The sequence below is a fragment of the Carcharhinus amblyrhynchos genome, chromosome 33 (genome assembly GCF_965287045.1).
Source record: "Carcharhinus amblyrhynchos chromosome 33, sCarAmb.v2.hapA, whole genome shotgun sequence".
Classification (NCBI taxonomy): Eukaryota; Metazoa; Chordata; class Chondrichthyes; order Carcharhiniformes; family Carcharhinidae; genus Carcharhinus; species Carcharhinus amblyrhynchos.
Genome location: NC_137356.1, coordinates 12,964,551 through 12,992,062, shown reverse-complemented (window position 1 = coordinate 12,992,062; position 27,512 = coordinate 12,964,551). Strand labels below are relative to the sequence as shown.

At 41.0% G+C, this 27,512-nt stretch overlaps 1 protein-coding gene across 4 annotated transcripts in view; it reads right to left on the bottom strand.

The window, feature by feature from the left end:
* LOC145360983 (bromodomain-containing protein 4-like) overlaps positions 1-27,512 on the bottom strand; it is a 157,797-nt gene that overhangs the window by 10,433 nt on the left and 119,852 nt on the right. For all 4 annotated transcript variants that reach the window (XM_080216498.1, XM_080216496.1, XM_080216497.1 and 1 more), the window contains 6 exons: positions 26,506-26,628; positions 9,093-9,154; positions 5,844-6,081; positions 4,168-4,749; positions 3,527-3,633; positions 1,218-1,383 (listed from right to left, as the gene is read on the bottom strand). In XM_080216498.1, coding sequence (XP_080072624.1) covers positions 1,218-1,383; positions 3,527-3,633; positions 4,168-4,749; positions 5,844-6,081; positions 9,093-9,154; positions 26,506-26,628 — 1,278 coding nt within the window. The remainder of the gene's footprint in view (positions 1-1,217; positions 1,384-3,526; positions 3,634-4,167; positions 4,750-5,843; positions 6,082-9,092; positions 9,155-26,505; positions 26,629-27,512) is intronic.

Here is a 27,512-nt window from a genome sequence, read left to right as displayed (position 1 = left end):
ACATAGCTCTGAATTTCCATGTCCTTCATTGTTGCCAAACTTACTTCCCATTCAATCTAAACGCTGCTCCATTATAAAACTGGTTTTCATGCATATCAGAAAAAGATCGGCATTGCTGTAGCACCTTTCATGATCTCAATGTCCCAAAGCACTTTAGAATCAATTAAGTACTTTTCCAGTGTAGCTAGTGTTGCAATATAAGAAAAACAGCAACCAATCTGTTCACAGAACGTTCCCATAAACTGCAATGTGATAAATGAGATCATCTATTTTAGTGATATTGGTTGTGAAATGAATATTGGCTCGGACTGGGAAGAGCATCTTTTTTAAAACTTCATTTAAGGGATGTGGGTGTCACTGGCTAGACCAGCATTTTATTGCCCACCCCAAATTGCCCTCGAGAAGGCGATAGCGAGCAACCTTCTTGAATCCTGCAGCCATATATTCCCAAGTCAGGATGACGTGCGGTTTGAAAGGAAACTTCCAAGTGATGGTGTTCCCATATGTCAATGCCCTTGTAGCTGATAATGGTCGTGAGCCTGAGAAAGGAAATCCTAGCATTTGTGTTGCGTCTCATCGCTTTAAAAAAAAAATTTATAATGGGTGCACCGCTGGCTGGGCCAGCATTTATTGCCCACTCCTAACTGTCCTTGAACTGAGTGGCTTGGCAGGCCACTTCAGAGGGTAGTTCAGTCAACCATTGTCAAACCTTTTCACATGCAATGAATTTCTTCGAAGCAGTGCAACTGCTAAATTGGCAAACATTTCACAAATGAATGCTCCAAAAAAAGAGCCAAGAAAAATGACTGCACAGTGATATCAGAAGGGGAAAACATCCTTTAAAGACACAGATTACAAAAAGGGAATTCAGCCCTTTGAGCCTGTTCTGCCATTTAACTGGCTCATGGCTGACCTGCACCTTAATTCCATTTACCCCCTTCACTCCGAATCATTTAATGTATAGCAATCACTCATAAATCTAGGTTATGAAATTTCCAACTGATGTTCAGCCATTATAACCAAAAGAAAGTGTTGCAGATTGCTGCTACGCTTTGTGTAAGTACTTCCTGACATCACCCCTGAATAGACTAGCTCTTATTTTAAGGTTGATGGAAGGAGTTCATACTTAAATCATCCAAAGAACTTCATGCCCCTCTGAAGAGTGCCACATCATTTCCGATGGCTGTTAATTTTCAGGGACTGCAACGTTTACTTACTGTGTCCAAGGTGTGGAGGAGGTTTGCCTCCCTCCCTCTGCTTTGATGGCTCCTGGCGCATCGAAGGGCTGAATGCCTCATTTCGGATTGCTGGTGAAGAGTGGCTCTTCTCCTCTTTCACGCTCACCATTGGTTGCGATTGCACTATTGAGGGAGTTCGAGGCTCCTGTAAGACAATAAATTTCCATTAGAGTACACCAACCCAACCTGTTGAGATCTCCATACCTCTGGACTGTAAAGCCTGTGAAATGTCTTACAGGATCGCAATAATCTGCTCCTTATGGCCAATGAGTGCTCTTAACGGCACTAATTTGCAAAACTAAATAGAACAGTTTTTGGAAGAAATTAAGGTAGAGGAGATCCCCTCTGAATGGGGCATTGCAAAAAAAGTAACCAGAGTAACTACAGAAGAAACTTTATTCTTATCCTAACAGTTTGTATTGTATAGAACAGAATCCCTCCAGTGCTGAAGGCGGCCATTCAGCTCATCAAGTCTGCACAACAACAATCCCACTCAGGCCTATCCCCATAACCCCACGTATTTACCCAGCTGGTTACCCCCCACACTAAGGGGCAATTTCACCTAGCCAATCAACCTAACCAACGTATCTTTGGAGTGTGGGAGGAAACCCATGCAGACGCTGGGAAAACGTACAAGCTCCACATAGACAGTGACCTGAGGCCGGAAATTAACACTCGCACTGTGAGGCAGCGGAGCTAACCACTGTGCTGCCCAATTTTGACACAGAATGCCAGGCTATGTAAAATGAAGTGTGCCATTTCCCCAGTTCTCACCTCCCTGAATATATTTCCAGAAATAGGCATCCAGTCAAACCAAAGCTCAAGTACAAGAGAAGTTCACAGCATTTTTTCGAAAGACAATGATAAAGTCCCTTCCTAATGCTTGCAAGGCAGGACATTGCACTTGTAGACAACACCATGCTCCACACATTGGAGGTGCATGAGTGCGCAATCAAGGTTCTGATTGGCATGTTTCTCCCGGGCAAAGCAGAGAGAAGATTCCAAGGGAGAATCACACCCAGGCCATCTCTCACATAGCTGAGAGTGATATGGAAGGCAGTCATTTATTGACAGGAGCTGCATAGCAGAAGTGGGAGGGAGAAAATTAAGAGCTCAAAACCTCTGTGGGCAGAGAAATTGAATGCTGCACGTTCACATAGTTCAGGCATGCTTCCGGCAATTTCTGTCAGGTTGTAAGTTACTCTAATTGCAGCCATTCCAGATAATGTGAAAATTCCTCGAATGATTTTACAGTTATTGCCCACATACCTGACATGGAAAAATGATATGAGAATTATTAATAGGTTGATATTATACAGTTACAATTTAACTATAAGTTAAGGAGTTAAGCTCATGATCATTCCCCAAGTAAAGTAAAACTCCAACCTGCTTCAGAGAAATATTTGAATTTTAACTCACTCCCACCATTAGAAGCTAACACAATTAAGGTAAGTACGCAATAAAACTTGCAATGGAGATCCCTGGCCAGTTAAAATGTGTATATTTTAAAGCCGAATGAAGAGTAAATAACTGCACTTAAGTAATTTCCCTCCACTTGAACTGCTGCACTCGGTTGCGACAGAAGGCTTCATTAACATTCAATAGCTTCAGGGGAAGACCACAGATATCTATAGCAAACAGTCCTGTGGGAAGGTGGCTCCCAAATGGAACCCATTTCAGAAGTGTTAGGCTGTGTCGGGGGTTGGGATGAGGGGGAGAGGCGGGATTGACAGAATGGGCCCATTTGCAGCATTGCCAACCCTGTTGCGTGCATTCAGACTTGTTGAATCTCACTTGCTGGCAACAGTCCAACAAAGCCTTTTCAGTTGGTTACGTTTATCATGACTATCACTGCTAACACTGTTGCACTCGGTGTTCATAATGCAGCAATGTCAACAGATCCTTCACAAAGGCTGCTCCCCTCCCACCCCGCAATGCTTCAGCTGGTTAGGGCAGCAAACAGATGAGCTGTACACATCACAAATGGCCCTAGGCCTGATCTTGAGTCTGTGCTGATCCCAGAGGGGGAACTGGCAGGGAAAAAGGCTGGTTAGGGCTTCCGTTACTAATTGCTATCCAGTGAATCCTCCTCGAAAGCGTACAACCTATCCTGTTGAGGCAGAAAATGATCTAGATTAAGTATGATGTTTCCTGTGGTCAAAATGTGTGGCAACGCTCATTTGCCTAGACACATGATTTAAACCGCACCACCCCCCCCCACCCAGGCCAACATTCCACCCAAGTGGAATGGACTACACAGTAAAGTGACTAATTCCAGTTTTGTTTACCTGCTTCTTTGTTTGTACAGTTCTTGGTGGTGACTGAACAAGAGATGGAAATTGTGGCAGTGGCGGGGAATGCATCAAGAGCGGGGAGGGAACGTCTGCCAAATGAGCTGCGAGGAAAAAGAGCAAAGAATCAAAAGTCAATTTCCCATTGAAACAGCGTGCATGAATTCTGACTCCCTTCTCGCTGAATTACAAGTAAAGTACGTATGTTTCAGCAGGTGTGTGCTACTGCAGGACCTCGCAGCTAGACATTCTTACAACAGAATAGGCCCACTTTTCATACACAAAATCCAAAATGGTGATAGCATATCCACCCATTCGAACAAAGCTCTCACTTTCTGCTCCAATTTGCAGCATTTTCTATTCGTGATTGAAGAAAACGCTTTGTGGCTCGTGGGAGTCATGCACCCCAGGAGGCATTCAGCCCATCCTGCCTTGGAAAGAGTCATCAAGTTAGTACCACTTCTCCCACGTCACCCTGAATGTTTTTCCTTTTCTGATATGTATACAATTCCACTTTGAAATTTACTCAACGGATTCATATCGGAAAATGTGAAAGATGCCCACACTCCAGACCTCCTCCCAAGTATTTTCACACATTTATTGTGCACAATCGGCAGAGTGACAGCAAGACTCCTTACCTGTGGAATAGGGGTCAGGTTTCGGCTGTCGTGGCGAATGGTGGTGCTGGATGACTTGCTGGGGTTTCGCCTGCTGGGAAGGTTGGTGCTGCGGTGGTGGCGGTGGCTGTGGCTGTTGAATGTGGGGTGGAAACTGCATAGATTGCATGTGAAGCGGCCTGGGCTGATGCTGCTGCTGCACCACCTGCTGCTGGGGTAGAGGCTGAGGTTGGGGATGCGGTGGAGGCTGGGCGTGAGGCAGGGGCTGGGGTTGCGCGTGGGGTGGTGGGGGCTGGCTGTGGACCGGCTGGGGTTGGGGTTGGGATGAGGTCTGGACTGTTGAGAGAAGTGGGGTTTGATTCTGGGCTTTCTGCAGCTGCTGCAGGTACAGATGCATTTGACTCGGGTGTAAGGGAATCGAGAGACGAGGTGGCGGTTCCTCTTCTTCCAGCATTGCTGGCGGCTGCGTCATCTGTGGTGGCTGTAGTATAGATTGCGGGACCATGGGCGGGGACTGTGCAAGAGGCCGCTGCTGTTTCGGAGGTAGTGGTGCAGCTTTACCACTGGGTCTGGATGGCTGTTGAGGCAGACTGCTGTGCAAAGCTGTAAGGCAAAATACCACAAAAGGAGTTATAACATTTTTCTTTTCAAAAACAAGTTCAGTACACAGTAGAATTTCACAACCAGGCAGAATCAAAAATGATACCAGGTCCAAAGTGCTTTCCATTTTCTACCTCAAAGTAGAGTACTTCATCCTTCATACACCACTGTGGCAAAAGTTGCAATTCTCCCAGAACTGTCCATAGCATACTGCTCCACCACGTTCATTAACATTTTTATGCTAATCAAATAGGAATTTGAAAAATAATAGTTTAACATTCAAGCAGGAGGCGATGGCCTGGTGCTATTATCACTATTAATCCAGAAACACAGCTAATGCTCTGAGGAGCCGGATTTGAATCCCGCCACTGCAGATGGTGGAATTTGGATTCAATAAAAACACCTGGAATTAAGAGTCTACTGATGATCATAAAATCACTGTCGGAAAAACCCATCTGGTTCACTAATGTTCCTGGTCTGGCCAATGTGTGACTCCAAAGCCACAGCAATGTGGTTAACTGTCAACTGCCCTCTGAAATGGCAGGCCGACTAGGTCACTCAGTTCAAGGGCAACTAGGGATGGGAATAAATGCTGGCCCACGAAAATGCGCACCATCTAAATTCACTTAAAGATCCTCACGTCACTTCACCCATCTCAATCTCTTTAAAAGGAACTCAGCCTTAGCAACTAAGTTTTCACATTTCGTCAAAAGACTCCAACATGCACAGGTTAATGGGATTGAGAAACAGCAGCATAAGTGTGTAGGGAAAGGATAATCATCCATGTTTGCAAAGTCAGCAAGGTAGATGCCAATGCATTGTTTAATGCATGTAAATATGCGCGCACACAAAATAATTTATTTAGCATACAATATAATGAAAATAACAAAAGGGAAAGAAAAGCACACTTAGCCCAACACACTTGCAGGTACTTTGTCAGGTTTCCAGTGGATATAGTAAATTTCCACCCACCCAGCAGGAGGGCTCACTGAATGCTAGTGGAAGGAAGAACTACAAAGCAGCTTCACAAATCCTCTCAAAGCTTGATGCTGCACTTTCCTGAAAGGCGAGAAACAAAACTGCCAGCGCACACAAACCTGGAGGAGACACCACCGAATGCTGGGTGAGGTGAGGGGGTGAATGCTGCTCAGGCAGGGGCGGTAAATGTGTCTGCAGCTCACTCTGGTGAGGAAGGTGCATCATAGGCTGTCCAAAGTGTGGCATAGCGTCATAGGCATTGGTCAATATCTGCGGCTCAATGATCGGAAGCGAAGTAGGTACAAACTGTGGAGGCGACTGCTTCATTGGCTGCGGCTGCTGATGGTGGTGGTGGTGCTAAAGCGAGAGGGAAGAAATTCTTCATTAGGCAGTGTTGAGTAACGAGTTGATGCTATCACATTATTGGTTTAATTTTAACAAGATCATACACTCTAGTGCTCCCTTTCAAGATGCCGTGTATTCTTCTAGCATTCGTTTAATTAGTGTCAAACCCTGCCGATCACCTCACCCAACATCTAATTGCCACCAATTTGCTCCCAGGTTTCATATGATGCCATTTTGGAACAAACTGCTGGCATAGTTAAATAACCTAGACATCATAACTCCACTCCACATGGCCCTTCCTTTCACCAAAGCAGAAAGCACCAGCTCTCCCACTTATTCAGTGAATAGGAATCAATTCCCGAGGACTGCAAGATTAAATAAATCATCACTTCCCAATTTCTCTGCTGTAAAAAAAAAACTGGCTGCTGCATTGTACAGTTGCACCACTCCAAAGAATTGGATTTGTAACTTCAAATAGCATGCACCGTGTTCTTACACTTTGAAACACTGGCCTTGGGAGGGGTAGGTACAGTAAGACTCAACACCAGGCTAAAATCCAACAGGTTTAATTGGTAGCACCAGTTTTCGAGCACTGCCCCTTCATCAATTCAGTCACTAACCTGATGAAAGGGCAGCGCTCCAAAAGATCAGGCTACCAAATAAACCTGTTGGACTTTAACCTGGTGCAGAGAGACTTCTTACCGTGTCTAACCCAGTCCAATGCCGGCATCTCCACATCTTGGGAAGAGTGTTATATTGGATAAGCACAATCTAAAATTTTCTGAGGTGAGGGGGAAACTAAAACTTCCTGGGATGAGGTTTTTAATTTGACATCCTTCAGGGAAAAAAGGGGGAGAATTAGGGCAGGGCAAATTTATGTTGACGCTGCAAATCGTGTCAGGCTAAAAGCCACTTCAATGAGCAAATCACTGATTTCCACGTGCTGAATGATCTGTTTTACTGTGCTCGAACACACCATAATCACCCTGTCCTGCCCCGCTGCCTTTCCAGAAGCAAGGATCTTGCACAACCAACAGCAACACTAAAGTAAACTTTTCAGTCTTATGACAAAACCTTTGGCAAAACTTCCTTTGGTGGTGCAGTTGGCTGAACACGACCCTAGCTTCAGGAATCCACAGTACAATAAATTAAATAAAACGCAACAAACAGGCAATCAAGCAAAGCAGAGTCACAGTTTGGAAATATTATCCTTTGACTTTGTATAAAATAGCATCTGAGAACAGTGTTTGACGGTATGAATAGATTTCGCCAGCGAGCTGCACATAGGCATAAGAATAAGGTTTGTATTCCCCGACATTGAAAATTTAGGGGTGACCTGATCAAGGTGCTTTAAGTGTTAAAAAGATTTGATTTGAGTAAATACAAACTGTTTCCTCTCCCTGGGGAAATTGCCAAGGAGTGGATGCAGTCTTAGAATTAGAGCCAGGCTGTTTAGAAGGAAATTCAGGGGTACTCGTGCCCCATAAAGGTAGCAAAAATCTGAAACTACTTCCCGCCAAATGCCGTGGATACTAGTGGATTAACAAATTCTTGCAAGGGAAATGAAGTTGAGGTACAGATTAACCATAATCTAACTAAACAGGAGAAGCAGGCTTGAGGAATAAAGAGTCTAACTCCGTCATTCCTAGGGATATGCATGTTACAAACTTTACAGATTTTTGATGATTTACCAGCAGTGCTGATAAACACAAGGGGAAGGAGAAGTTGGCAGGTCTTGAACTTGTTCATTTAAACTAACACTTGGTGACACTTACTAAATTTTAACCTTTCAAGCATGGTACAATTATTTATGAGAATGCTTTCTGACATTCACATTTTTCAAATTCATGTCCATGTGCAGATTAAGAATGGCCTCTTCTGTTCTGCATGGGGCAGCACAGTGGTTAACACTGTTGCCTCACAACACCATGGACCTAGGTTCAATTCCCAGCTTGCATCACTGCCTGTGTGGAGTTTGCGTGTGTTTCCTTCCACTGTCCAAAGACGCGCTGGTTAGGTGGATTGGCCATGCTAAATTCTCCCACAGTGTACCCGAACAGGCTCTGCCAGTGTGTGGCGACTAGGGGATTTTCACAGTAACTTCAATGCGGTGTTAATGTAAGCCTACTTGTGACTAATAAATAACCTTTAAAACTTATAACTTTAGGGATTTTACATAACACCAAGCAATCGAGAAGCAAAGAAAAGCATTTTTCCAGCATTTTACTGAGCTTTCTCATTTTTAAATTCCTCTAAGGCTCTAAAAATCTTTAACAAATACTATATTACAATTCTCTTCCTTCCAAATGGAAAACAAACATTTACAGTCCCTTTTCTTCTTTACATTGCCCATCAGCATTATTCCTTCTGCACAAAACCTCTGACCAAAGCTGCAGCAAACAACCGACTTGCAAATAGTTTGGCGTCACTCGAGAGGTGAAAAGGAAGTGACCGACCAGAGAAGACACAGGCATCAGATTTCCCTGCTGCAAAATTAGCCCCAGCTTAATTCTGAGCTGATGAGTAACTTGTGGGGGAAGGGGAAAGGCAATCCTGCACCTCTGAGATGCATCATATTCCACAAGTGTGTGCAGCCCATAGGCAATCTCTCCCAAGCCTCCTCATCCCCACCCCCGCCAAAAGTAATATCTCAAGGTTAAAAACAGAGTGATGGGGCCTTACTCTAGAGTCTTATGCGGAAAGCGAAAGCTGCAAGATCAAGCTCACAGTTACCGATGATCCCATTCTCAGGGGAATCACAAAATGGGCCAACTTTTAAACACATCAGAAGAGCTGATTCCCTTGGCCAATAGCAGTGGAAACATTTACAGTCAGGTGTGAGGAGGGAGAAGCAACAGAAAATGCAGTCAGAGCAGTAACAGCAGTGTCTGGTAAATTTACTCATCTTACGCAGGTTTTCAAAGTAGCAAGTGAAGAGATGTTAAATCCAAACCCCCCCCCCCCCCCGACCCACCCCACAAGTATACAAAGAGTAGCAGTCTCAGCCCATCGGTTATTCCTACCTTCTTCTGCTCCCGTCCAGAGCGACTCTTGTGGCTGCCATGTTTGGCTTTAGGTGGCATCTCTGCAGAAGAGAGTTGAAATTGAGATGTGCTGGCTGACGGACAACCACATCTAATCCATACTGTACACAAAAGAGCTCCAGCTGACATTTTTTTCCTCTTTAAACAGCTCCAACAGAGGGCCTGCTCACAGCAGGTTACAGCAAGAGTTGTGTTCACATCCCCAAAAAAAATGCATAGCAGCCTTTGTTGTAGAGTAGGAATTTAATTTTTGCTTTTAAATAGGGATAGATTTCCACCAAACTCCGTCCCCCCCCACCCATTTCTTTGAACTGTCACCCGATTTCATCCACCTGTAGCCAACAAGGTAGGCACATGTTATGTCGTCAAGTGGCGTGGTTTGCCCAGTTGAAGATGTCCCCTCTGAATTGTCCTTCCTTTCTTTAGGAACCTGAATTCTACATTGATAATGTAACAAATATCCCCAGACCTCCTCAGCGTCATACTTGGTTCCACTTTTCTTATGAAATTAATGAGCATCTCAGAAATACCTACTTCACCAGGGCACCTCGGTTTGCAAAGTCTTATTCTAAGAGAGAGATAGGCACCAAACATGGGCAATTGGGACTAGCTGGGAAGGCACCGTGGTTGGCATGGACCGGTTGTGTTGTATTGCTGTATAACTATATTCTATTAAGATATGCATTGGCTGCACATTATTCCTTCTGTGCTCAATAATTAAACCGCGCTAGTTCAAGATTTATGTTCCAGAAGCTCGTTCTTGCACTTTGGGTGCCATCCTCTGCTCTGCCCCAATAAATTTTGCCTCCTTTTCCTAATATAAAGGGATACAGGCATCATGGCTCTAGGTCTTATTGTAACTAGCTGCAAATGGACATTTTCTCTACTAGTAAAGAGATAGTCGACAAGTTCCTTTGCTTCAATGTCTCCCCGTGGTGGGGCAGCTGTGGTTAAATAATCATTGTGTGTAATTGCAAATGCAAACTGTGCCCGGCAATCCTGTGAGCCGATTGCCCCATCTCTCACAGGATTTGTGAACTGATCAAGCTGTGTCTTCTAAATTCAACAGCAGGCAGTTATGTAACAGCAACTCAGCTGTGCAAACAATATTTTGTCTGCTCACAAAAAACAATGAGCGTCGAGAGTCACTGAATCTGGTTAACTACATGCATGAGACTGTTTTTGCCCATTGTGCTACCAGCTGTTGATCCAAGGATGAGGAAATCACAGGATCATGGTTTCCCCAAATGTAACGCAAGGGGAATGGCTGTCCTGAGCAGTTCATTTTAATTAGCATTCTCATTAACAGGATACATGTAGCACTGTCCTGTGGATTAATAGGATCACAATCAAATCCATTAAGGATTGCTTGTGGCATAGATAATAAAGTGATTTTTGAACTCAGGTTCAACACATTATAAACAAGAGTCAAGTCCTTAGGGGTTGAAGAAACACTTAAATGCTTACACCTCCTTGCACACAGACAGCATCATGGTATTTGTGGGCTTTGTCTTTTATGTGCTTTGTTTTTTCCTCCCCCAGAGAGCACGCCTACCACATAAATCTAGGTGGAGCACGTAATTGTATTATCTTGCAGAAAATCTAGTTAAATGATTCAAACACTTCCTTCAAAATAATTTACAGCAAATTTGAACGCAAGTGTTTTGCACATGCTGAAAATTTACCAACAAAACAATTTTCTACCATTGTTTTCCCTTAACCGTTATAAAAATATCTGTGGTCCAAAACAAAGCTGTCTTGCAATGGAGTAGAAAGCAGTACACATGGAAGGAAGGTGGACTGGTTAGGTGCATTGTCCATGCTAAAATTCTCCCTCAGTGTACCTGAACAGGCGCTGAAGTGTGGCAACTAGAGGATTTTCACAGTAACTTCATTGCAGTGTTAATGTGAGTCTACTTGTGACACAAATAAACTTTAAACTTAAAGGAAGTAACATTAAATTAAGTTTGAGGAAGTCACAACAGAGTTTCCAACCAGCTCCTCTCTCCATCCCTGGTTCAACTTTGTTAGTAGCTTACCCCGCAAAGTGTTTGCAACAAATGCCTTTGACCACAATCTTCTGCAGGTTGGAAACTACAAGACTTAAAACAGAAGTCATATATTCCAAAAGAGAAAATGCTTTGACAAAGGGTCATCTGGACTTGAAACATCAGCTTCTTTCTCTCCTTACAGATGCCGCCAGACCTGCTGAGACTTTCCAGCATTCTCTCTTTTGGTTTCAGATTCCAACATCTGAAGTAATTTGCTTTTATCATGTGTACCAATAAAGTTTAAAATGGACTGAGTCTACGTGCACAGACAGCCCAAGAGATAAACGTATAGCATCCCAGTTGCTAAATGCTATACATGGACAAACATTCTGAAGTTGAGAGATCTATTACAAAAACCTGTACTTATATGGCACACATCTCAAGATGCAAGGAACAAATTTAATACCAAGCCATGGGGGGAATATTAAATAAAAGTAACCAAACGTTTGTTCTGAGAAATTTAAAGAGTTGGGTTTAAAATGGATGGCTTTTGAGAATTTTGCTTTGAAACAGAACATTGAGGTTCTCAACATGAACCTCTTAGCTTTACAAAGCTCTGTATGAAGCTACCATAAGTAGAAATTAAATTAAATTTGTCTAAATAGGTAAAACTATTTGACAAAGCTGGACCCATTGGCAAAATAAATAACGCTAAAGTTGTGCTTTTAATTAGGTAAAATATTTCTTGCGAATTTCTTTGAGAGATGGATTTTTTTAAAAATTGGACACGCTGCAGGGCATCTTTTTTAAGTTGTATGAATAAACCTGACAGGTACTTAATTACAAGAATCCACTGTTTTCTCAGTTGCATTTTACCTTCATGGGTATCTTCAACTGCTCAGATATTGTTCCTTCAGCACAGCACCAAATGTAGTATAAATAGCATATAAATAGTATAAATATAAATTACCCACCTCCCATCTTTAACAACAAACTGCAAAGCCATGAAGTTTCATCAAGCACCTATCAAACCAGTAGTTGTTTTTATTCCAGTTACCCGCATGCACTGTGTCACCATGACCAGTAATTTTCTGCGAATGCTAACCTGAGTCAGTGCAATAAGTGCATACCTAAAGAGCTTAGCTAACGCATGCAATGCATCAAATTAAAGAGAGAGAATGCGCAAGCAGGGGAGTGGAGGAGTGTGTCTTGAGATTTGTGTGTTCCCTCAGTGGAGAGGCAATGGCTGACAGCTTACAATTCGCCTCAACATTACTGGGCTAGTGGCAGAGACAGAAGTCAAGGTTCTCCATTTCAGTTCCATCTTCCATAAAGTCATACCAGAAAGTGCATCTGTGCAAACGTTCAGGAAGATGCCAGAATCAGGCCGTCATTAACTCAGAGTAGAGATCAAACATTAAGAATGGCCACTGGGATGAATAGATACCACACTTTTGGGACAATACACGAGATCCAGCAACTTTAGAGGAGCAAAAAAAAAATCTGAACACATGAAACATTACTTTCATTATCACCAATTTAGTTTAGAATTCAAATTGGACTGCTTATCAAATTGCTTTTATTCGTTTGTTGGCAGCTAGTGTGATGTACAGGACTCAGGCAAAAAGTATTTTTTCCTAAAACAGGGCATACTGCAACATCAGACTGAGAAACTCAATTAAGCTTGCCATGATTTTGCTTATTGCTACGCACAAGTGTAGGTTGGGAATGCTAACAGCAAATAGCCCAATATAAAGGCAGCTTGAGTTGCTCAACAGCAGAGCCATTCCAACATCACCAAAGATGTCCAAGGAGCGTGTGTCCACAGCAAACTTCAGCAGGTTAAGCCTTGATTTTGTCAGTTGCAGTCAGAGAAGCAAGCCAGCCAAAGGTGTGCCCTTATTTACATTCAACTCTTTCACCAGTAGATAAAATTATTTCACAATTCCCCAAAGAGCCTCTTTGATACACATTTGATGGGGTGCCACACACTCCATGTGCCAAAATGTAAGAAAGAGGATTTATTTTGAGTAGTTAGAACAGAATTAATTAGACCAGGCTGCTTTAAAACAGATCCCTTCAGGTTCATAATTTATCTTGCTCGCTTGTGCCCAATCGCTTCACGTAAAGCTGAAGATTCCACGCCATTAATTCACTGACTTAACCATTCCAAAAAGCAAGGAGATTTTCCTTGCATTCCAAGGGTTTTGTGCTTTTTAAGATTTTCCTTTTATCTGCTCCTGCTTTTATACAAACTGCTCCATTGACTCACTTGGCAAATTATACACCAGATATTGATGATAGTGTAGGGAAGCTCCTAAACATTGTTTCTTGCAGTTGATGGTCAGGCTAAAAGGATGAGTGGGCAAAATGAAAAAATTGGGGAGACACTTCAATTCAGGCTACAATTGTTTCTCTCGCCCTCTGGAGCTAAGGTTTCTGCTTCCCAGCGCCTTGACAGCTGATGGTTATGATCACATTTTATTGAGTTTCAGATGAGTGCGTGTGAACAGGCAGTAATTTTCCTCATTTAACAAATTGCTCAGATGAGTAGCCAAACTGCAGCCACATATTTACACTGTAGCTAACTGGTAGTTACTGAGGATGGGCCTATCATTTAGCCAACATCTCTCTTGGGGAAAAGTTCGACCTTTCAACAACTTTGAAAGCTGTGGCACAATCATCCTATCACAGAAGGAAAACATGTTCGAATATCTCCAGTGGATGAAACTAAAAATCAAAACTAATTTGCACATCAGTGGGCAAGACGTGGGAGGAAACAAATGAAAATCAGTACAGGAGATTAATGGCAAAGGTAAGTTCTCTAGAAACAATGATGCAAGTTTTCATATTTAACATGTTACATGACAACATACACAGCTGTTCAAAGACTTCTACTTTTTTTTAATGAGGGAATTATCACACTTGAGACTCCTCTATAATCAGATAATTAATTTTCAAGATACTAAAATGAACCAAATGATTTCAGCATTTTGCTGACTATTCAAACAGAACCACAGAAATCCACACCGTTATCTTAGCAATGAATCATCTTTTGCATTTTCTTGATAACATTAAAAGGAAATGTATTAGCTCCTCTGCTATTCCCTGGTCTGGGAATTTCACAGGGCCTTCAGGGAGTCACCAGAAATGCAGCATGGTGCAAAACACCATCATTCGCATAAAAGGAGCAGGCACCTCCACCAAATGTAATGTTCACAGTGTTACCACCTGGTGATCGGTAGAAATATCAGCAGCAGCTGACATGGCTGGAGAGGTGAAGGGTTTTCAAATATCCTGCCAAATGTCTCAATTCTCACTGAGGATTTGGCATTGGGACCCCATTTCTTAATTTTTGAGTGTGCCTGCGTCACTGATGTACTTTCTCTTGGCCACAAAAATCTTGGAATTTTAAGCAAATTGAATCATCGAACATTCTTATAATCATTTTGTCTTTACAGCTTGCATCTTTCTTTTCCCAAAGGCACTGAGCTATGGAAGCAATTAATATGATGCGGAGATGTCAGCATTGGACTGGGGTAAGCACAGTAAGAAGTCTCACAACGCCAGGTTAAGCCCAACAGGTTTATTTGGCAGCACAAGCTTTCAGAGTCTCACTCCTCATTTGAAAAAAAAACGAGACTCCGAAAGCTTGTGCTAGCAAATAAACCTTCTGGTCTTTAACCTGATGTTGTGAGACTTTTTACTGAAATTAATATGGCAGCCCTCTAATCTGGGCCAAGCTTGACTTTCGACCCAGCCATGCAGCATAGCATCAAAAGGCATCTGCTCCCAATTAGAACTAGGAGTGGAATCGGGGCTGCAAATTGGCATCAACGACTTGGGGAGGGGAAGACTATGGGGATGGGGAGGAAAGTGAAAACAAATGGGGCGAGGAAGGGAAGAGAATAAAATGGAGGGAACAGGGAATGATGAGAGAACAAGAGAATGAAGGGTGAAGGAATGAGGCAGAGGGAGAAATGGCCAGGGAAAATCAGCTGGCTTAACCGTTGTACAGTCAAGGAGAGGCACACCCCGCCTTCAGGGACGGCAGAAGGTAGCCCTTACAGTTAAGGTACTTCTTTTTTAAATGGCTATTTCAATATTGTAGAAATGTTGACAGAATTCCAACCCAATTGAGGGAACTACACAAGGATATAAAAAATGGTTCAGAAATGCAATGTTCTGTCATTACCTCAATGCCAACAAGATAAAGTCTTGATCATCAAATGAACTTAACTTTAATTTACAATGGATTTAATAAAAACTTCATTTACATTAGGTCTTTCATAACCACAGAACATCCAAAAGTATTTCACAACCAACTTTTGTAGCGTTGACACTACTGCAATGTAAGAAAATGGCAACCAATTTGCACACAGCAAGGTCTCACGAACAACAATGTGATAATGATCAGACAACTGTGATGTTGGTTGAAGGATGAATGTTGGCCAAGACACAAAGGATAGATCGTTGCCCCTCTTGAAAGTCATGCCATGGGATCTTTACCATCCATCTGAAGAATGCAGACCAACTTAGGTTTAATATTTTGTCTGAAAGACTGTACCTCCGACAATATAAACATCCTTGCCGTACTGCACTGGAGCGCCAGTTTAGACTTTTGTGCTCAAATCTCTAGAGTGGGACTTGAACCCACAATCTTCCGACTCAGAGGTGCTTGTGCTAACTACTGAGTCACCATTAACATCAGAGATTTTTTCATGCAGTTTACACAAAGTCAGCTATTGCATCCTTTTGGTAACACTGATAAATGGAGTTTAAATTAACCTAGTTAGTTTGACTAGATGGTTTATATTGCCTTTACCCCAGTTTTTCTTGATTTTCCTTCCAATGTTATTTAAAAAGAGCTGACGATTTATGCTGACTTCACCTGTTATAATAACAGCTGAGCTTTAGAATTGAGCAACCCCACGTGTTCAGCATTTAACCTGGGTTGACACATTTGTACAGTGCCAAGGGAGTGCAGCAGTGTAAATGTTCCAGCTTTCAAATGAGCCATTAAATCAATATCTGATAGACATAGGTATTAAAGGTCCCTGGTGCTTTTCAAAGGCAGGTTCTTAATGTCTTGGCTAATATTGCTCCCAACCAACACCACCAGAATGATTACTTGGTCATTCATCTCAATGCTATTTATGTCACTCAGCTTTCTACCACTTCTGCTTAACAAATGAACCTTTTGATTGTTTTTCTCTTTATCCTTTCATAGGATGTTGGTGTCACTGGCAAGACCAGCATTGCTCTCCACCCCTAATGGTCCTTCTCCGACTGAGTGGCTCGATAGGCCATTTCAAAACAGCAGTGTTGTGGACCCAGAGTCACATGTAGGCCTAGCCAGGTTAAGGGTGGCAGATTTCCTTCCCTGAAGGGTATAGTGAACCAAACAGATTTTCAAAATGTGACAACTGACAATGGCTTCATGGTTAGATTTATTAATTGAACTTAAATTTCAACATTTGCCACATTGGGATTTGAACCAGTGTCCCCAGAGATTTAGTATGGGTCGTTGGATTACGAGTGCAACGACATTTTCACTGGATATGATGCTATCCAAGTGCAATTAACTTCAACCTCAAATCCAACTTGCTAGTGTGTTTTGGGGTCTGTAACAGTTTAACTATATTGCATCTGAACACAGGTTGGATTTCTTGGGGATAGGGGGTGGTAGTGTGTTACTGCAGTTGCCTCAATGGGGCAGAATCAAAAATGATGCCGGGTCCGAAGTGCTTTCCATTTTCTACCTCAAAGTAGAGTACTTCATCCTTCATACACCACCGTGGCAAAAGTTGCAATTCTCCCAGAATTGTTCATGGCATACTGCTCCACCATGTTAATATTTTTAAGCTGATCAAATAGGAATTTGAAAAATAATAGTTTAACGTTCAAGGGAGGTGATGAACTCGTGATATTGTCGCTATTAACCCAGAAACTCAGCTAATGTTTTGGGGACCCGGATTCGAATCCCGCCACAGCAGATGGTGGAAGCTAAATTTAACAACAAAAATCTAGAATTAAGAATCTACTGATGACCATGAAACCATTGTCCATTGTCATAAAAACCCATCTAGTTCATCAATGTCCTTTAGGGAAGGAAATTTGCCAACCTTACCTGGTTTGGCCCACGTGACTCCAGAGCCACAGTAATGTGGCTGACTCTCAACTGTCCACCAAGGATAACTAGGGACGGACAATAAATGCTAGTTACCAGCGATGCCCACGTTCCGTGAACAAATAAAAAAGATGCATATAAACACTTCTTGCTTCCAATATTTCATTCAGACATAACATACTAACATACCAAAAATTTAAGATTTATATTTGACAATTCCAAAAGCAAAATTGGTGGCACAGTGGACAGTGAAAAAGGTTATCTAAGATTGCAACAGAATCTTGATCAATTGGTCAGTGGGCTGATGAATGGTAGATGGAGTTTAATTTAGATAAATAGGAGGTAATGCATTTTGGTAGATTGAACCAGGGCATGACATTCAGTTAATGGTAGGGCACTGGGGAGAGTCATAGAACAAGATCTAGGGGCACAGGTTCATAGCCTTGAAAGTGGAGTCATGGGTGAACAGGCTGGTAAAAAATACATTCGGTATGCTTGGTTTCATTGGTCAGAATATTGAATACAGGAGTTGGAATGTCTTGTTGAAGCTGTACAAGACACTTGGAATACTGTGCGCAATTCTGGTCCCTTATTATAAAAAGGATATTATTAAACTACAAAGAGTGCAGAAAAGATTTACTAGGATGCTACCAGGACGTGATGGTTTGAGTTAAGGAGAGGTTGGATAGACTGAGACTTTTATTCCCTGGGGCATAGGAGGCTGAGGGGTGATTTTATGGAGGTCTATAAAATAATGAGGGGCATAGATCTGGTAGATAGTCAACATCTTTTCCTAAAGGTTGGGGTATCTAAAACTAGAGGGCATAGGTTCAAGGTGAGAGGGGAGAGATACAAAGGGAGTCCAGAGTGGCAATTTTTTCCAGAAGGTGGCCAGTGTCTGGAGTGAGCTGCCAGAGGTGGGTACAATTCTCTCTTTACAACAGCATTTCGATGGTTATAATGGTAAGATGGGTATACAGGGATATAGGCCAAACTTGGGCAATTGACTAGCTAATGGTAAAAACTGGGCAGCATGGACAAGTTGAGTCAAAGGGCCTGCTTGCATGTTGCAAACCTCTGACTCGAAGAGTTATCTATCTTTTCAGCCAAATTTGTAGAAAGTTTCCACTGAATTACTGGAATGTTTACCAACAGCATTTTCCAACATTAGCAATCTTGTCTCAATGTCACATTCCTACCAGTACATTTTCTTTATAAATATAATACACATTTTTGTAGTGCTATACCTAATATGTTAGATGAAAAGTGCTTGAAATCGGAGTTTAAATTATTACCTCAGAACAACTATTGGAGCATTAATTCTAGACGGGGGAAGAGCACAAGGAAGTTCTCCACATTCAAAGTGATCACAACTTGGCTTGGACTGCTTGGTAGGGATGAAGATACTAGACAGCAGTAAGCAGATGGACTTGGAGGTGGCCCAGAGAGGGGTCTTGGGAGCCAACTATACTCATTTTTGTCTTGTATTTTGACCTTTATTCGCAATGCTATTGGACCTGCTTTAGAATAAAATGCAGTGGGAAATAGAATATGCAATGTAGTTTCTCATCTTATTACTTTTTGATCAGAGACTCAGTTTCAAATTACCTGCGTTTTGGATGCATCAACAACTTACCTGTCTAGCTGGTCACCTATGAGGTACATCACATTGCTGAAAGGTTTGTCATATATTTTTGATTCAAGGCCCTACACAGACCCAGACAGCATATAACTCAACCCAGCAAGCAAGCACATTCTTGTTTGTAAACGTGTTTTATTTGAGAACTGATGAAAAGTAGAAAACTATACAAAGTAAAAAAAATACATATATAATTTAACCTGAAATATAGAAAGTCAACATGCATCAGATACATATTAAACTAGAAAAGTAGAAAGAGTAAAAAATATATTTTTATATATACTACAAAAGCTGCATTTCTGGTAAAAATCAATATCCAGTTAATAAATGTGTTGGGGGGGGGGGGGGGGGAGAGTTATAATGGTGAAAATGGCTAATGAAAGATGGCAGTTTGAAGAGATTTTGCCGACTTCATTTAGCCACAATCCCCTTTATATCCAAGGGGGAGTGTCCATGAAAAAACTTCGGCCGTCTGTGAATGGCTACAACTAGGGATTGCACAGTTAGGAAATCTCCAAGAATGCCTCCACTTAAAATATTTGTTCTGGTGATCGATGTAATTAAGTTTAATTGCAAGCCGAATAAAGACACTATATCCTAACACTTCAAAGCATTTGCAAATTCAGTCTTGGAAAAGTTGGTTATGAAGTCACTCTGTCTCAAAACTGATACAGACACAGCTGGGGAACTGTCAGATATCTCTGGAGATCACCTGAAAGAGTCCCAAATCCCAAGCAGAAAATCAGACCAGTTTTACAGCCGAACACAAATACCGTACTCGTTTAAGATTGACCTAAGTGACTTGGAAAGTGTTTACCCAAGAATAAAATTGCTCAAGACTTGTTGCCATGTTGCGCGTCCCATGGTGTAACGTTACTGCATTTCCTACTCATCAACAGTTGACACCAGTCACACAGCAAGATTACAAATGGAAGAATCAGGATCTTTAGGCTGATACTACCCATTTGTATACCTACAAAGAAACAACCTTAGCATCAGGCTGATGGTGGAATAAATCCAGGCCACAGACTGTAAGCATCCTTTTACTTTCCTAGTTTGCCAAATAAGTTAGGCCAAGCTACACCATTAGATCATAGAAACTAGGTCTGACCAATGGACAAGAGGATAGGGATCGTTAACAGCAACATATCTCGAGCCACACAGTTTAACCAACATTCTTCTGCTGCATAAGCGAAGCTAAGCTAAGCTGACTAATTGAAACAAAAAGTCAAACCTCTGATGCCCACTCGCAGCATCAATATTCACCATTCAGAACGTAGCACAAGCCAGACAAAATAAAGCCAATTCTATTATGCTCCAGCCTCATAGCAGCATCCTTTTCCATTGTACTGGTATGATCATGTGGCCATATTTATTGTATCAAATATTCCTGTGATCTCTAAGAGAAACTGCAAGTTGAGGCACACGAGTAGCTTTGTGCCGCAAATTTGTTCCCATTAAGAACAGGGTTGAAATTTCTGAAAATTATTCACAGAGGATTCTTACAGCTGGCAGAGAGTTGCTTCCATCCAGCAGTTCAAGCAAGTTTTAAGCTCAGGTTCCCAGAGGTAAAAAGAATAGTTTTCAGCATGCTGTCTCGTGCCAATTTTGACCATGCCATGAATATCAGCATAACTAATCAGACAAACTTTGCAACTAAACACCCATTACTAATACTAATGGTGGAAGATCCAGCAACATCAAAGCCCCTTGATCAAATATGCTTTCAACCTCTTACAAACGAATAGATAATCACACCACTTGTGAAAATGTCAAACAACCCATTAATCTATTGCACGTTGTTTTTTTCTTTCTTCCCAAGAGTACAATATCAAGAAACGAATGGGTATTGGTCAACGAACAGCAATCTCAAAACTGCCGGAACCTTGAAAAGCCGCCAAGTGGCAGCCATACTGAATAACTTCTGCCTCAAGTGCTCTGGATGGAGCGCATATCACGGATATGATGCAATGTCAAAAAAAACTTCTAATTTAACAATTTCTCACTTTAATGAATGCATGTTCTAACGCGAATACAACATATGTCTCAATTAAGCTGCAGGTAGAGCAGGCCACAGACTAAACAACTCAGAGGAAAATCAGACATGCGATAAACAGGATAAGGTGTTTTAAGCTCCAGTTGTCATACAGCTGTTTTTACCAGAAATACAGCTTTCCGCCTCATTTTAATAACTGCCAAACACTACGTGTAGACATTAACTAGGGTTCTCTCTTGCATGCAATGCGTATAAAAACAGCTACTCCTTGCGACCCCAAAGTCAAAAATAAAATACAAAATGTTTTAAAAGCAAAAAAAGATTTCCCCCCACAATTACAAAACATGCAAAGTCAAAATAAATAAGATATACAATTGCATACAAAAAACAACAGTTTTGGAACACTGAATTGTTTCATCACAATAAAATTGGTATACATAGTCCAGTTTCTTTTCCAAAAAAAATCACAAATTTCATCTTTTAGCTTACAAAAATTTTCGAAAGGAAAAAACGTAGCCAACGAGTGCTAAGGTTTTGACTGAGGGGCCAGCTATGCCATTCTAAAAACAGAAGTAAAAGCTCCTGCTCTGATCAGGTTTAAAAAGGGATTGTTTAAAAAAAACAAACCTTGCTGCTTATACTTGCCCTGTCTCCCTGAAGTTAGGTCTGTCTAAATGAATGCATCATTTCAAAGCCTCAATCTAGATTTCAGCACAGAAGTGCAATGAATTTTGAAACATGTTCCAAATCAACTCCAAAAAGGATTTCAATTCAATATTCTCAAACTCTTGAACTTTGCTCTGAGAACAGAACAGCGATGCACCTATTCCCGAACTTGCACCAATTCTGAACCAATCTATACTGGAAACAGCACCAATCCCTATTTTGCACAAATCCAGATCCTAAACTCAAATCCACACCAATCAGGATACAAAAAAAATTGCACACCACCAATCCAGATCTAAAAATGTTGACACTGCACTTTTCAAATCCACAGCAATCCGGATGCAATCAAAGATTTATTCATTTACCTCTGAAGACATGCCAGTTACAAACTATAGAGGCAAACAGTAGATCTGACCAAAGTTTGTTTAGTAACAACTTCTCCGTAGTCTTCCTCCCCATACTCTCACATGGATCTAGCCCCACAGTCAAAAGCACCATCAGCGTAAGCAAAACAGCAATGAACCTAACCATGACACCGTTGTTTTTACCCCCAACAAAAAATACGGGCAGCAGGTCTTAAAATCTGCAATTTATTTAAATTGATGCATCATCTTTTTCTTAAAGACAGGAGTCTGATTGATGCATTAGTTAAAATCGTACCGTATCATGCAAGTCATACAAATTGTGGGCTAGTAAGGCACTTTTTAAAAAAATGTTTAGGCACACCAAAATCCAAAGGATTGGATAGGATAAACAATAACATCAGATTCACTACAAAAAGATCAGTGAATGCAAAAACATTGCCAGACCATAGTAATATAAAAATTTAGTAATTCGAAAATCAGATAAGGACAAGATAGGGTGGGTTCTATTATAACAATGCAATGAAGGTAAACTCCAATCAGAGTCCAGAGGAACAGAAGCAACCAGGCCAGAAAGAACTTGAGCACGCTAGCTATTTTGCCAGCAGAAGCAACTTGGAATTTGACCTAGTTGATCTTGCCTTCCAGAGAGACTATCAAAAGACAAGGCCCCGATTTAATTCAATTAAATTATATTTTTCTGCAACACTCTATCAAGTATCCTTTATTCCAAATCAGATTGGCACTCGTAACTATAGAAGCTGTGGGCCTCCCAACCAAAATCACAAAAAAGAAAATGTGGAGGTTCGGGTTTGGGTGAGAAAGTAAGTAGTTCCTGTGCCATTTTAATCAAGGTTAGGATAGTAAAGTGCTGTACACACCAGTTAATAGGACACTCTCACAATTTTCATCAACTTTTCTCAACAAAGCATAATGAAGATTGAAAAATTTGTACATAGCTACACTACAAAGCACTCCATCCCCCAGCGAGAATTCCGATGCACAGTAATGCCAGATTGATTACACACAGCATTTTGAATTGATGAACAATGATGAAGTTGTGGATAAAGCCCTATAACTGGTGGCAATAGTGGTAGGGACAACGAAGCATTAGATGTTGATTCCATATTAAAGCAAATTGTCTTAAATACAACAGACTATCACTACAATATAGATAAGTTTTCTCTAAATCACTCATCCCTGCGGTATTCAAGCCACTTGTGCCCAATCACGCATATTTCATCTTTTGAAGATGGTCAACGGTGAAAGCAACACCAATAATTGCAGGAGAAAAATACAGGGAAAGGACAGTTACATGATAACATTTTCGATCAAACAGGTTCAACTGCACCTTACCACTAACAGAATTGATCTGGAGAGCATAGGGCCAAGCACTCCTCATCCCAATTTAAATTCTTAACTAAGGCCTTTTCAGAGCTCAGTGGGATTTGTCAGAAGGACCAGTTCTAAGCTCACTACTACCTCTTATATACATTCACAAACTTCAATGAGAAATCAGCAGCTGAAAATATTACACAAACTTCTGGGATGACTACAAGTGATTACTGAAGTTCTAAAAACTTTTAATCCTAGCTTATTCCATATCTTGCTGTTTCAGCTCCTGTGATCTGATATCCAGCTACGAAATAATTCAACCTGAAGTACACACGTGGTCTGGGATCCTGGAACTATTCTGTATGTCGCACTTGTTAGGAGTTAAAAGCTACACGAGCAAAACATCTGCCAGTTGGCTAACCAGGCAGTGAGTCAGATAGTGACATCTTAATATAATGTACACTGTTTATGCATGTCTGATTTGGTTGCACTAACCATTGAAGATGGGACAGTTCCAAAGTTTGATATTTGATCTGTGATGAAGGAGTTCATTTCTACCACAGCAACCGTTAGCATTTCATCTGGAATGCTACCAGTGACGGCTGGAAATTGAACAAAGTTTTGTGTACGAACGGAGAGTTTTCAGCCATATCACCCTCAATAGTCAAATTCATTTCTAAGATCACATGAAAACTGCTCACTTGAGTGGTATACCAGAGTGTTGCTGTCACAAGAAACTGTATACCATGGGTTAATAGCCATAATGGCTGTAGATCTTTAAAAAGTTCATGATAATGTATACTCAGCTGGGATAGTGTATACAGTATGTGTCTCTATGCCTGGTATGTACAGGGAAAATTTTGTACTTAAGATCTGAATTAAACAACTTTTGAACTAATGTTTGAAAGCTTAATCCATAGCTTGTTCAAGTTAATAGAACATAAAACTTGGGAGAATGCCCTGGCAAAGTATGTTTCTCCAACACAATACACAGCACAGTCTTACATAAGCCTACACAGAGACGATGATAAACTGCTAAGTTTCAAGTGGCGTCCAACTGAAATTACTCCAATTTTGATTTTTTTTTAAAAAAAGAAATGTTTAGGCCAAGATAGCAGTAGATCTGATCAAAATGTTGGCCAATACAGATGGACTAACGGCCATCTTGCAAAGCTGACAGCAACACATTCTTTTCTGGGATGGCTATCCCATACTTCAAAGATCCCAAGATTTGAAATTGAACTTTTATTTGGTGCTTTTACTAAAGCAGGTGAGCTATCCAGGTAATCTTGGGTCCAGGAAGTTTTCAGGCCTTTTGGGCTGTTATGTACAGTTCACACAACCTCAATCTCCAAACATGCCCAGCCCCAATGTACAAAGATCGCAGCTGTTTTTTGTTATTTCACCGCCATGAGAATCACATGTAGTATTCAGCTGGCTGACCTCTCAGTTCCAAACTCGGCACTCTGTGGCTATTACACAAGTTAATCTATAGAAAAGTACAACTTACAACTAAGAAAAAAATTCACTCATTTGAAAGACAGCATTTGTGTAAGAAATCACAGCATCCAAAGGCTATACATATCGTAACGCATTTGCGATAATGGAGTGCATAATACAAAAATAAAATTGTCAACAGATATCTTGGGTGTATTAAATACATACAGCAAGAGCCCCTTAGAACAGTTCTGTTACCAAATCTTATTCACTAACTAGTGTATATAATGAAGTTCACCTACTGTAAACTGAAGCTCCAGTTTATACGTTGCTAAGAAATCCATTGTCCAATTTTTCATTATATAAATAATTAACAGATGACAGATTCTCTCGGTGGAATGACATACAATCTTTTTAAGGGCATTTGGGAGGTAAGTGCTCCCCAGATCTACATTGAAAAGTTCTAACATTTGAAATGTCCCAAAGCTGTAAAGCAAGCATAAAGGAAACTTGACCACAATAACCTACATGGTAGACCAGTTCAAAATGTTGGGTTTCAAATTGTGAAGTATTCTCCCATGGTCAATGTAAGTACAGAATGCAGGATAGGGAAGAATTACAAGCCTGTGCTTCAGTCAAGGGACTCAGAGTACAGCTCCCGAGTCAAAGGACGTAGACCGAATTACAGCTTTTGCAGTAAAAACTGTTATAGGATACAAGGTAAAAGAGATGATCACTGGGTCTTACAGAATGGCTCTTTGTTATGGGTGATGAGAGTTGGTAAGAAGGTCCAACATTGTCACAGATGCACAACAGGTATTTTCTGAAGATGATTAGGTGCACATATCTCGGTAGGACATTACATGATCGCAATTTTGTAGACTGTCACCAATCCATGTTAAATTGCACAAGTCTGAGTTCCAGCCTTGCAACTAGTTAAGTAGGGAGCATTTTCTACAAAACCAAGAATAATTTTACAAATTACATAGCTTACTTGCTATTCTTGTGGTAGCTTCGTTGAGTCAATGGCCTTGAGGGTGAAGTGATAGAACGCAGGACCTAGATAATTCCTGCCAATTGTGGCAGTTGAGGGATTTATCACAAGAACTGTAGCCCACCACACTTTTTTCCTCCTTTTGCTGTGTTTTTACTGTTTATAGAAACTATATTTAAAAAACACATATGCATCTTATTGCGCAGGAGTCCACAGTGCACAAGGAATTGGGGAATATCTTGAACCTGCCCCAGTGACCATAGAATGCATTTTGTTAGCACCAACCATGTGGAACACTACACGGGCTGCGCACAGGCGTACACCATGTTTTGTAAAGTGCATTCCATGTGTTCTGACCAGAAATCCTTCATAAATTTTAGATAGGTGAAGCAAATTTCATTTGCCGGCAGTCAAGCGTTGATCTTTCGTAAGATGAGAGGTAGCAAAAAAAAACATAATCCTGTTTTTTTCCAAGAAGAATTTTTTAAAAATCTCTGTTGAAGCTGCCTTATAACTTAAGTGCAATTCAAGCTCTTTATGGCTTTCCATGGTCATTAATGTCAGCATTATTGCACTTTTTTTTCTCTATGCAGCTTTAACAGACTAATCGCTAAATTTCTTCCAGACATGTTGATCTTTTAACACAAGAAACTATTGGCAAAGAGCTCCAACTCCATTAATCGGGCAAACTGTATGTATTGCAGCTGTATTTAGAAGTCACTGGTTGTCGATTGGAAACTATCGTGGGTGGTGAATGGAGAGTAGGTGGGGGCAGAGGGGAAATGGACACCACCAGCGCCAGGCTAGCAACAGGCTCAATTACTGAAAGAATTGACGCTAACCTGTTTCAGAGTCGTTGCTCTCAGAGGAGCTGGAGTCACTGCTACTGTCTGACTCAGAAGAGCTGCTGCTGCTTCTCATCCTTGAGGGGCCTCCCACATCCATGCTTATGTCATGCTTCTCAGCTGCACAAAAAGAATTATCATATAAGTAAATAGACAGCAAAATCCATTCAAGCTCAATAAAAGATACTGCAGCTAAACATCCTTCATACAAGCTCTTTTTAAGTGCAATCATCAACTTAGGGCTTCGTTGGTGCTTATCAAAATTTTCTTAACTGCTTATTCTTGGAACAATCACTGCATATTATAGCTTATACATTAAAGTCACAGTACATATAAAGGCTATATTTTTAAAATGGACATTTTATTGTAAAATCAAGTTCTTTACTTGGTAAATTTATGCCTCATTAAATAATTTAGAAAAAAATCAACACCCAAATTTAAGTTCACCTGCTTAGAAGTACTTTTTAACTCTCGTATAAAACTTAAATCACTATTTATTGCATAATATATTATACCCCATACAACACCATCTCTCACGTGTTTAGAACTCAGTGTATGGTACTTGAAGTCTGCACTGCACCACCTCATTGTGCATTCCAAGTAACCTGCACCAGGCAACTCCTGTTTCAAAAAAAACAAGCAAACTAGCAATTTCCTCAGTCCAGGTGAAATTACAAAACTCCTGGTAGAATGTTTGACCCAATTAATATTTTCTCTTTTGTAAACTTTACACAGACTGGAAACAAACAATAAGGACACTAGAAGAGATGCAACACCACATATCACTTACATATCATAGGAAAAACTTTTTAATCTAATCACAAGATATGCACATAACCTAAAATGTCAAACAGGATTGTCCTTTGTTGATTCTTTCTTTAGCTGCCCTGCCCCAGGCTAATAATACATGAGGCTATCTGTAGGTGAAGGATAGCAAAGAATCTTTCTCTCAAAAAAAATGGCATTTATAAAGCACCTTTCACCACTGCAGGAGGTCCCAAAGC